The 13,076-nt window shown below is 39.3% G+C and overlaps 1 protein-coding gene across 1 annotated transcript; it reads right to left on the bottom strand.

The window, feature by feature from the left end:
* Window positions 1–966: 966 nt before the first annotated feature.
* LOC122006039 (leucine aminopeptidase-like) lies at window positions 967–8,069 on the bottom strand. Its single transcript, XM_042561357.1, has 4 exons — window positions 7,007–8,069; window positions 6,590–6,823; window positions 6,186–6,512; window positions 967–1,485 (listed from the first exon to the last, which is right to left on the bottom strand). Exons 1-4 carry the CDS (start codon window positions 7,988–7,990, stop codon window positions 1,192–1,194), a joined length of 1,839 nt encoding a protein of 612 aa, XP_042417291.1. The 5' UTR covers window positions 7,991–8,069; the 3' UTR covers window positions 967–1,191.
* Between the last annotated feature and the right edge of the window lie 5,007 nt (window positions 8,070–13,076).

Raw genomic sequence — 13,076 nt, 5'->3', positions numbered from 1 at the left:
GAAATGATTATTAAAATTTGAGTTTGATTCAAATTTGGTTTAAGCTTGATTCGTTTAGATATTATTAAACTCTCAATTGAAGTTTATTTGATTTTTTAAAAATTTTATATTTTAAGCTTGTTTGGTTGATTATTGAATTTGATAATACAGACTTATTTATTCATTTTGAAACTTTATTTATTTATTTAATATCTTAATAATAATTTTATTAATAAATATTGTTCACGAATATTATTCATCAACATTATTTATAAATATTAATAAGCTGAACACATATGTATTCAAACTTGTTCGTTTAATTTAACGAGTTATTCAAATTTATTTATTTAATTAATTTTATCTATTGAATAAATATAAATAAACTTTTATTAAATTTATTTATGAACATTTGATTCATTTATATAGCCAGTATCCTTCCCTGGTAAGAATTTAACATCTTTTTCTCCCTTTTGGGTTGTAAGTATCGAAAGGGAATATTCCTCTTTTGCACATTGTGAGACTTGAGGTGACTCTTCTAAGTGAAGAGACCTCTTGTGAAGCAAGCTTCCGAATGGGCTAAAATGAAAATCGAGACGAAGTGTCGTTCCCCTGCAAGGATTTCAGTCATTCATTGAGGCTCATAATGTCTTCTTCTTCCAATTGGGTTGTAAGCATGAAGAGGTGAATAGTCCTCTTTCACATACCGTGAAGCTTGAGTCGACTCTTGTTAAGTGAAGAGACCTCTTGTGAAGCGAGCTTTCTCCAACTAAAGCTGTGGCTGCCGCCACCACCACCACCACTTCTTGCTCCCTCCCTCCTATTCAAAGAACTGTACCAGCACCACTATCAGGTGATACTCAGGCCTTCAAATCATGCTAACCTATGCTATCAAGGTTCGTCGCAACTTATACTCCGGCAAAGAAGGATACTTTAAATGAATGGCTTCAAACCTAAACTCAGAATGTAGATAGCATCAGCATATTAAAATACATAAAAGTGTATAGGATACCATCAACATGTTGAAATGCATAAAAGTTGGAACATTCATAACTTAAGCAAGTCGGTGAGCTTGTTAGGGCAGCAGTGTACTCAAGCCCTTGAGTTCTGAAAGATATAGGAGGAACATTAAGTACCATCACCATCCCTAATCGAGTTGAATTAGGTTTAGCAGTTTAGTCAAGTCAATTGGATATTTCTACTTTCAATCTTTCATTAGCTGTGCTTAGCCAAAATGGATTGCACCACACCTTGAGCTATTGGATGATACGAGTCTCGTGCCTCGGCAAAAATTCTTCTAGCCAACATCTTTTCTTCGTCCCCAGTGCCATGAACTAATGCAGTGTATAGGGGGCGTAGATACTTCATCCTTCCCACTTGCTTTAGGGTGCTCTCCACCTCGCCATGGTACTCCTTGCAGCCAGATGACACCGCCAGCTGAAGGAACGCAACTTTGACCTCATAGTCCCTGGATTCGGCTAGCTGATAGCGTGCGTCTAAGGAAGCAACCTGCACCATGAAGTTACAGAAAGTATTTTTAATGACAGGAAATCATTTTTCTGTCTCTGTTCCAGAATTATTAAGTATCGACAGTATCCTTTTAGCAGTAAAAAAAAAAAAGAAAAAAGTTGAATGGCTGAGCAGGAATTACTCGAAGCACCAAAAAAATCCATACGACAATCAAATGGTGGCAAAAGGCGAATATGCTCGCCCCCAGCGCCCCCAGCGCCCCCGTCAACCCGTCCCAGGGCCAACACCGAAGAGGTAAATCTCGGACGGCTACTAGACAATCAAAGAATTCATATCAGAATGGTTATTGACTGTTATTGTCTTGCTTGCTAGGAAAGCCATCAGCATTGTAACATTATATAATATGCTTGTGCTCTCATATGATCAAGCTTTAAAGCACATGAATGCAAGCAATTATTAGGAAGAATAAAAGAAATGAAGGGTTGAAGGCTGATGTGGGTAGATTATATACACTTTCATGCATGTCTTGACGCACATCTATTTATATTTCATGAGCATAATCTATGTTTATTGCACCCTATTTCATTATAATGTCATACTTCCTTATATTCTGTTCGGAGATCTGCTCTTTGTATATTTTGATTGACAGGACACATATTGAAGCGAAAATAGAGTAAAAACACATACGGGAGCAACTCCGGAAGAAATCAAGCTTGGACCGTGTAGGCCACACGGCCGTGTGGCCATCCCGAAGTCAATCACGCCATGACCGTGTGACCCACAAGGCCGTGTCAATCTCCCCAAGGCCAGACAACACACGGTTGTGCCAAATGGCACGGCCGTGCCAACAATCCAAAGGCAAAGCGAGGCAAGGTCATGCCAAATGGCACGGCAGAGGCCGTGCAAGTATAGCCAGGCCATGTGAGCCACATGGCCATGTAGGCCATCCAGTGCTAAAGCAGAACACAGCCGTGTCACCTTGGCCGAAAGAAAGATACACAAGGTTGTGTGAAGGCTACACGATCGTGTGATGCCCATGCCCTGTTCTATAAAAAGGGTTTTTCTCCCCTTTTCACTCATCTTTGGCTTGGGGCTCACCCCCATTGCTTGGGCAAGGGTTCTCCCCTTTGGGGAGGCCCTAGATCTCCTTCATCTTCGCCGATCCTTCCTCCTCCGGAGGAGCGCTTCCAAAGACGCTACGCTTCAAAGATAAGCATTCTCTTCTCTCTATCTCTATGTATTGAGTCGTGGTTTGCTTCACTTATCGTCTTTAGTTGTAATTCACTTGTAATAGAGTAGATCTCTAGATCTAGGATGCAGGAAGTAGTTGTGATGTGTTGTGATGTATGAACTATATATTTGGATATTTTCCTATGCAATGAAGTGTTTATATCATCATCTATGTGTGTTGTGCCTTGTATGCGTTTGACGAAATGTGTGTGAGGTAAATCCATGTGGATGTAGGGTTAGATCACCACATAGAGGAAGAGCCTTTGGAATGTAAGATCATGGGACTTGTGACAGAAGGTATCCCTTACTTTCTACTGCAGTTCCTTGAAACGGGGATCAACTCTCTACTAGGAAAACTAATTAGAGTTTAAAGAGTTCTCCCAAATTAATGTTAGGAAGTGACTTGTGTAATCTAGGAACGTGAACCGTGGGACCTTGTGTGAGAAGGATGTTCCTAAGTTACCTCTTTTACATAATTGCATTAATCTACCGTTAGAAAATGATATGTGTAATCTAGGAACGTGGACCAGGCCCTGGTGATAGAAAGATGTTTCCTATAATCGGACTTCCTTAATTACCTCTTCTACTTATGGCGGTAGAACTTGAGTAAACTCTTCGGTGCGATCTTCGCAGGATAGTACCGAACTTTAGTTAGAACTCCTACACGAGTGTAAGCATAGAGTTAGGTAGATGAACAATGCATAAGAACATTAACTATCATCGCAACGAAACTCAAATCCTAGTATCTATTCCCCTTCATTCACTTACGCTCTTTTCTCTCTCTCATTTCTCTTTTCTTTCTCTAAAGCGTTTGTTAACAAATTTAGATTGTCTAGATAATTCACCGTGCGAAGTTGACTAGTGCTTAATCAACAGTCCGTGGATCGATAATCTTTTGTATTACTGACGACGTAACCGTGCACTTACGGTGACGTAACAAAGGCATCAACAGTATCATGCTTTGTCCTGACAGACTCTGAAGGAAGAAGGTATACAGGACCATGCTCGTCAAGATTTGGATATTTATGCATCAAATATTTTCCAATTGTACAGCCTAGGATCTTGAGGTCTTGACTTCATAATCTTGTTTTAAAAAAAAGTTGGAATGTCATCAGACAGAAGAATACTCTTCAAGATGTCTAATTATGGGCTTAAACTTTAATTTGAAATCGCTTATCCATGCAAGTAAAAGTCCTGTTTCTTAATTAACTTTTTCCACAAGGTGGAAGAATATAAGATAGTTCTTACTTGTTAATATGTTAGGAATGCCATCGGAGAGAAAACTACTCTTCCAGATGTCAAATTATAAGCTTAAGTACACAAAGGTCTTATCTAAGCAAGTAGAAGTCTTATTACTTAGTTTGATAATTTTTTGCCTAAGGTGTTGCCCCAATCTAGAAGGATTAGTCATTCAAGACTAACGAAAACTAAGCCATTTTAATTCAATATGAGCATCATCATAAGTGGTAACTATAAAGTGCAACACCCAAATTTTGATCGCCATGATCAACAAAGAAAGAAAAACATGTTAGAATAACAAATGGTGTTAGGCAAACTAGTTAGATCAGCTACATGTATCAATAATAATATCCATACCTCCTCAAGATTTATCTTTGATCTCCTACTACCCCTCACACCTACAACTCTAATCAAATCAACATGTCTAAATATAAAATATTTGGTCTTTTAACATATCTATGTTGTTCCTACCTATTTCTCTTATTTTATCATATATTGGAACCCTACACGCCCATTTTAGCAATCTTATGTTACACTAATTATCTGCTGTTTTATAGCTGCCCAAGATCATTGTTGGTCTTACCAGAGCCTAATAAAACTTATCTCTTAGCCTAAGGGGCACATGGTGAAGAGCAGGAAAATCTATGATTAAAATTTTTATTTATTCAATGTTATTGATTACCTAATTTAATGTTGTTCCTAGTTTACATTTGAGAAGGAAAGTATTTGTCCTTTGTTTATAATAAGCACTATTAACAAAAAATTCAAGTCAAGTTGAATCAAGACACTTGACGGGAATAAACCAAGATATGACTTCATGAGTATGCAAGCATGTGCGATGTGGTAAAGAATTATGCATGACTATGTAGGTGTATAAGTCAAAACATAGACACACTTGATTTCCAAAATAATTTAGGAATGATTGTTTTTTTTATATACCAGGTATCCAAATCTTACAACCCAACTAATCCTGGAGTAGACAGTCTGGCCCCACATTCTGGCCACTAAGTAAATCCAAGAAGTGCAGTGACTCCTAACGCCGTACCCTAACTTTACCAATAGTTCAATCGCCGTAGGTGCACCTTGCGTGGGAATTGAACCCTAGTTGCTTGAGAAATGTACCTTGCCTCTTACCACCATACCAAGCCTGGGAGGCTTAGTTTAGGAATGATTGTGAACTTAATGTTGGGTGCAACTATGCAATTGACAAAATTTAAACTTCATATTTGGATGGCATCATGTAATATATTAGATTATTTTGGATATGAATTAACTAGTCAATCTAAATTGTTAGTTTTCACTTATATTTTGTATGCTACTCGACATACAATTTGTTGAATCCTAATATTCATTATTCTCTCACGAAAATCAATCAAAAGCACCGTCAATGAAATTCCATAGATAATTTTATTGAAAGGCAAAACTCAACATTTACAAACCTAGATACATATAGACAATCTGTGATGGGTATCATGTTGTTGTACAGATGATGGGCATAGTAGTCAAGACCATGAGTTGAAGCTTAGGATCTTATGATTGAAATCACCATAAGCAATCTAGATCCCAACTAGAATCAGTATTAGGTTATGATCTTCCTATTGTAAAATGTTCATATTAATATTAAACTTAATACATAATGACAAATTTAAAATGTCAAATACAGTTCTAACATCTACAATCCTACACTTCAATCCTACTACCATCTACAATCCTACAATCTGAAGCTATAGTCCTCTTCATGTTCCTAGATAGAATCTCGATCTTGACAACCTTCTGCATTGATGAATATAAACAGACCCAAGCAATCTCAAGGTAGAAGAAAACCAACATAGCACATCTAAATGCATCTAAAGGAGTAAAAGAAAGAGAATTTTTTCTACCAAATTATCTACCATAATTTTCCTCTGGGAACTACAAGTATTTAGCTAGATTTCTGAACTATGCATCTGTAGAAAATTTCAATATTAAATAAACTAACTTAAGGGTTTGCCCATCACCTCTAATGTGGCAATTATAATCCCTTTCACTCACCCTATATTGAAAAGTGAACAATTACATTGAAACTATTCAATTTACCATATTGTGGAGGACTATTACAGGTGAAGTTAAGGGTTTGTTCATGAATTAGAAAAGGTGAACAATTTCATTGGATCTTTTCAAAAATATTAGTTTGATAATTTCATATGTAAGTTGCAATTCTACATGCTAATTGAGGTGTCAATATTCTCTTGATGCCAGAAGAGAGAAAAGCATCTTTGGGAGCACGATACCTGAGATGCTTCAACAGACTTGGGCAGATTTTCAATATATAGTTCCCACTCTTGCCCGCTCCAGTCTGCGACTTCTTCTTCTTTCGGAATTTTACCTTGCTTAAACTCATTGGCCAAGGACACAATTTTTGAGTAGATTGTAGACACTGGCTCCATAGCATCTGGGGGGATCCCTGTACCCTCCACCCACAGCTTCAAGTCAATCTGATTTTCTATACCAGGAACATTCACCTTTAGAAATTCAAGAAATGTCTCTGTATCGATAGATTGGAACTTAAATGTAGCTATATATTTCTTCACAAATACATCGAAAGCGAGACGGCCAATCTGAAAAAGGAAACCAATGAAATTTTAGCAATGCCTGATAGCAGGTATACTCAATGAGAAAGTAATCAGATTGAGACCTGCCGTTCGATACGCCAGAGGAACTGGAAACCTTTCTCATATGGAACTTGGGAGTAGACTTCATCAGGATCGATTCCTTCAAGGTTGGGCTTCAGCTTAGTGAACTCCATGTTGTCTGCAAACCTTTCCATTTCTTCATTCAATCCCTTCCAGCCAATACCTGTGTTCAGAACTGCCCGTTCCTCCCCTTGAACCACCTCTACAATCCTCCTTTCAGCATATGTTGTAAATCCCTATACAAATACCACAAAGAAACCAATTATTGATGTGTCGATAAGGATCATAAAGGAACCAGAAGAATTTTGAGCACATAAAAATTGTAGTTTTGATGCATCATTGTATGAATGATTCAAGAAACTGAAGAACAAGAAGAAGAAGAAAAAAAAAATCTGTTTTTATGTTCACAATTAGGTAACCTCATTGAGCCAGAAGTGCTCGTTGGTCTTGTTGGTGATTAGGTTGCCAGTCCAGCTGTGGGCGAGCTCATGAGCGACCACCTGAGCGCCGGAGGCGTCCCCCTTGATGACAGTGGGTGTCAAAAAGACCATCATGGGGTTCTCCATGCCACCGTAGGGGAAACTAGGGGGAAGTACGAGGAGGTCGAAGCGCCCCCACTCATATGGCCCGAAAAGCGCCTCCCCAGCTCGGATCATGTCCTCAGCGCCGGCGAACTCCCTGGCAGCGGCATCGAGAAGCACCAGACCACCCTCGGCATGGACGCGAGTGCGGGGCCCGACGTCGCGGGAGGCGATGCACCCAGCCGCAAAGGCGAAAAGGTAGGCTGGGATGGGGCGATCCATCACGAACTCCTCCACGGCGCGGCCGGGAGAACACCAGAGGGCGTCGGAACAGGCGGGACCGGCCTCACCAGCGATCGGATCGCGGGTGTCAGCAGCACGTGCCGCTGCCATGACGGCGGTGAGGGGACTGGGGAGATTGAGGCGAGCAGAGAAGGTGAGGCGGGCGGCAGGGGTGTCCTGGCAAGGGAAGATGGAGCGGGCGTGGATGGACTGGCACTGAGTGTAGACGAAGGGGTAAGCCTTGGAAGCGGTCTGGGCGGGGGAGAGCCACTGGAGCGCGGAGGAGGAAGGGGAGGTAGAGAAGACGACGAGGGCCGCCGATTGGGCGGAGAGGGAAAGGGAGAGGGGCCGGCCGAAGACGGGGTCGTCGGACGAAGGGAAGGAAAAGGGGATAGGGGCGCCGGAAACGGGATCGATGACGGAATGGACAAGGAGCAAGCGGGTATCCAGGAGGAGATGGCCTGTGTGGGCGGAGGGGAGGGTGAGTAAGGCGGAGCCATGGATCGTGTTAGCGGCGAAATCGAAGTAGAGGGTGAGCGCCACGTGTTTCGCCAGCGGGTGCGAGGAGTCAGTGTAGGAGTGCGGATCCAGTCGCGCCATCTTCCTCCTCCAACCTCTGCTCGTCGTCGTCGTCGTCGTCGGCGGCGGCGTACCGGTGGTTAAGAGAGGAGAGGCGGAAGTGCTCCGCCTATATAAACAACAAAAGATCGATGGGCCCCTAGTGGGCCGGATTCTTGCTTTGTCACTTTTTCGTAAAATCACACTGAAGGTACGTGTTGAGCACAACAGAATGCATACGTGAAATAAAGGTTTATGCTTTCCTAGGTTCGAGTTCGAATTTAACGTCCGATAATAAAATGTAAACATAAGATATCCGACTCTATAATTCGTTTGATCCCTCGTAAATTGTTTATCCATCAATAGGATAAATTCAAGCAGTGCTTATGTTGTTGCACACGATAGTCAACCTTCCCATATGAATGTTACTTAGAAATTATTTATATGGATAAATTTAAAGAGTATTCGTGGTGGTAAAATATCAGTGTCTCTGTTAATCCGTCTCAAAATTAATACGGAGGAGATAAATCATTAGTGATTACTAATTTTTGAAATAAGGACTAACACATAAGGGAGGTATTTACCTCAGCTTTATCGAGATTTGAACCCCAAATTACATGATGACAACACTTCATACATTAATCATTAGATCATCTCGAAAAGATAATTCAAATAGTACTCGTGTCCTTAAACACTATAATCGACCTTCACATATTATTTATGACTGATGTGAGTCAGTTAGGAGACATGTTTCACTGAATGCTCAATCATGGATATGCTAAGGTTCATGAGTAACCATACTTCGTGTTGGATTCACAACGAATCCAACACGGCCACTTCACAAATTGGCCTAATTTCATAAATAATCATACTTCTTACCTTACCTTGTTCCATACAATCAACAATAGTAGTACACTATTTGATCCGGTGTTAAGAAGAGGGAGCCCCGCTTTAAGGAGGGTCCTTGGTAAGGTCAATCCAAAGGTAACCCGATCGGGTAACGGCCTGGTTGACCCGACCGGCTGGTCCGAGCGGAACTAAAGATAACCCGACCAGGGGCTTGGGTTTCCGACGCAAGGAATCGAGTGGCCGAGCGGAAGAACCGCCCGGCCGAGGCAGGGAAGGGAGGCAGAGGCTGAGCGATTAGACCGCCTGGTCGTTCCACAGGGAAACAGGGGAAAAGGTGTTCAAGCACTAGAGGTCTTCTAAGCCAGGCCGGCACATATGTCCGATCAGGAGAAGAGCTTCAGCCGGGCGGGTGAGCTCTCGGCTCGGGAGGAAGAAGCCCACATGCTCCATGGCTAGGTATTATTTATATTCATGAGGAGAAAGGTTTAACCGTCCCATCAAGGGAATGGTCTAAACTGTAGGAGTATGGCCTCAGACATGCTCCCCTGACAGGACCGTACCGTGGCCTCAGACATGCTCCCCTGACAGGACCGTACCACGGCCTCAGACATGCTCCCCTGACAGGACCATACCGCGGTATGGCCCAGGGCATGTGGACTTCCCGATGTAGGTGCTTGGTGTTCCTTGGGTGCTCTATATAAGACCTCTCATTTCTTCATCGGACGTACGCCAGTCTTCATCCTGCAGCCACCTTCTTCATCTGTCCCCTTGCCTGACTTGAGCGTCGGAGGGTCGTCGCCGGGGATCTCCCCGGCCAGACTTCTGTGCAGGTTCGCCGGAGATTCGTGCGACCAGGAGGAGACCTACGTCATCGACTAGGAGAGCGCCATGTGTCCAACGTCCGTTGGTTCAGCGATTCGGACATGATCACTATTATTGTTGTTGCCACAACAATAGTAGTGTACTTTCTCTTATAAAAAAATTTAATTTTTTATATCAGATATTAAATTAATAAAAATATATATTATATTTGATCTTAGTCAGAATATTAAAAAAAGACTCAAGATAGTTATAGAACCTTCTTTACTCATGATATTGTCAACATAAAATGTGGGAACTAAAATGAATCATGACATTGTATATTTTTTTTATATAAAACAACTAAAAAAAATTACTAACACATCTTAAAATTATTTTCAAATGTAAAAAAAAAAATATTAACATAATTTAATTTTAGATTTTATCAAAATTAATTATTAAAGGATTCATATTCTTGATAAGATAAAACTTTCTTAAATTAGGATGGATTCTCTAGTTGTGGATTAGAGGATGGTTCACTACTCTATATCTATATGTTGATTAATTTGGATGATTTTCATCTATTTAACAAATGGGGGTGATCATTAAATTAATTAATCATAATATTATTATAGACCATCCTTGATTGTAATTCATGGAACAAACGTTCCCGCCTGCTCTTGAATATCATTATTGTGGCACCGTCCAAAATGCCAAAGGCAGACTGTTGGTTAGTCCTAGGAAAACGTACCGATTCCACTGTACAAAATTTTTTTATACAAGTGTCGAACCTTTCCTTAAATAACCTATTGTGTTCTTTAGAAGTTAAATTAGGAATCGCAGACGGAACTTAACATCATTGATTCCAAATTTAACTTATCTGTTCTTAATGGTTTAGATTTGAATCGCAAGCGGAACTTAACACTATTGATTCAAATTCACCTATGTTATTAATTTCATTAAATATTAATTTCCAAAATTAGCTTCCAGGACTGCATGGCGAGGCACATGGCCTTCTTGGATATGGGAGCAACCACCACTGCCTAGACAATGCCTTTTAAGGAAAGTTAATATTTAATTTACTTAAATAACTCTAGGTTAACCAAAAGGAACAATTGAATCACATATTCGAAAAAGAAGAAAACACAAACTCGAAAAACTAATTCGAAAAACTAGATCTAATGCCTCTTGTGTTTGGAATTCTTACAAAAAGAAATAACTAGCATGATGCGGAAAATAATTGCTAATTATACCTTCTCTTTGTATGCTAATGACCTTGAGATCTTCTGCCGTATTCCTCGCCTCGCCTTGGACGTCGTGTGGGCGAAGATCCTCCAAGATGAACACCACCAAAAAACTTTCTTCCTCTTCCTCTAAAATCTGGCCACCACCACCACTAAGGAGAAGAGAGCAAAGGGAAAGGGAGAAGAGAGAGGGTCGACCACCAAGAGATCCTCCAAGCAAGAGAATAAGAGTTGTGTCTCATGAAGTCTCCTCACCCCTTCTTTTATAATACTTGTCCAAGGCAAATAAGGGAAGAATTTGTACAAAAATTAAAATCTTCCTCTAGTTTTTCCTTTTTCCCTTTTATTTTTCCTTTTATTTTCTCTTGATTGAACCAATCACCAAATCAATGGTTGGATGGAACTAATCTTGGCCGGTCTCTTGCTTGGGCACCAAGCAAGGTGCCCGGCCACTTATAGGAAGAAAAGAAATTTTTTTATAAAATTTTTACAAGAAGAAACCTCTTATAAAATTTTACAAGCTCTTGGATGTTAAAAAGGAAAGTTTTTAAAAATTAAAACCATGTTTTAAAATTTAAAACTTCTCTTCAAAAATTTCCTTTTTTAACATGAATAGAAAATTTTAATTTTTAAAACTTCTCTTCCTTTTTTCTTAAAACCATGAGCATGGTTAAAAAATGAAAGTTTTAAAACTTTTAAAACTCTTTATTAAAACATGCGGCCTAATTCAAATAAGGAAAGTTTTAAAATCTCTCTTTTAAAACTTATAGTTTTCTAAAAAAGAAGATTTTAAAAATTCAAAACAACCCTCCTTGTTTGAATTATTGTAACCGACCCCTACTAGCTTGGTCACCAAGCAATAGAGCCGACCCCTACTAGAAGAGGATGTGGTCGGCCATTGTTTGGTCACCAAGCAATGGACCGACCCCCTTCTTGCACACCAAGAAGGGCCTTACATTTGGATGGACTTGAGGTTATAATGAGGCTACGACAGGGACCTAGAGGAGAAATTGGTTTTGACCTTCCGATGAGATTGAGTATCCTGTGTTCGCCCCGAACACTTAACTCAAGTTTATCGATAATAACTTATTCCACTAGAGAGTTATTATCGCACTACCGCACCAATCCCAAATTACATTATGAGCTCCTTCTTATCATGAGTGTGTTAGTCTCTCTGTGTTTAAGATAACGAATGTACACTAATTAAGTAAGTTACTGACAACTCATTTAATTAATATCTAGCTCCAAGAGTAGTACCATTCAATTTCATTGTCATGTCGGACTAAGTCCACCTGCAAGGTTTAACATGACAATCCTTATGAGCTTCTCTTGGGGACATTCTCAACATAGATAACTAGGACACAGATTCCTTCTATAATCAACAATACACACTATAAGTAATATCATTTCTCAACTTATTGGGCATATTGATTTATCGAGCTAAACCTCACCCTTTGATAAGTCAAAGAAATAAATATTAAATATATGTGCTTATTATTATATTAGAATTAAGAGTACACACTTCCATAATAACTAAGGTCTAGTTCTTTTATAAAGTTAGTATAAAAAGAACTTACCTAAAATGGTCATATTCAATACACTTAGAGTGTAGCAGTATAATTTATTAGTTAAGATAAACTAATACTTAATTGCACTACAACTATTATAATAGTTTGTTCCTTTCCATCTTAATTGTGAGCAACTATTTATAATTTATAAAGAACCGACAACATGATCTTCTGAGTGTAATACCACATTCCATGTTATCTACTATATAAATTAATTGAACAATTATATTTAACAAATAAATATAGATATTTACTAATATGATTCTTTTATTTCAAAATAAATATTTACAAAAATTAAGTTTTTAATATACACACTAACACAGGTATTATCTATAATACTAACTGCAAAAACTAGATTAAGTAAATAAATTATTAAATATATTATTAAATTTCCTTTCCTTTAAATCGTTTGATCCCTCAGAAATTATTTATCCATCGTATTCGTACAGATAAATTCAAGCAGTGCTTATGTTTCACATGTTACTTAGAAATGTTGATCGATCATATTGATAAATTCAAACAGTTGATGTATTGTTGGACACGATAGTCGAGCTTCACATATTATTTATCACTGATGAGAGTCATGCTGCACAGGTGTAGCCGACTTTCACATTGTCGTTCACTGAGTGTTCAATCATGGCTCGTGACACGATTGCACTGTCATTTTGT

The sequence above is a fragment of the Zingiber officinale genome, chromosome 7B, assembly GCF_018446385.1.
Source record: "Zingiber officinale cultivar Zhangliang chromosome 7B, Zo_v1.1, whole genome shotgun sequence".
Taxonomy (NCBI): domain Eukaryota; kingdom Viridiplantae; phylum Streptophyta; class Magnoliopsida; order Zingiberales; family Zingiberaceae; genus Zingiber; species Zingiber officinale.
The sequence above is the reverse complement of the archived record's forward strand: the minus strand, read 5'-3'. Positions and strand labels throughout refer to the sequence as shown.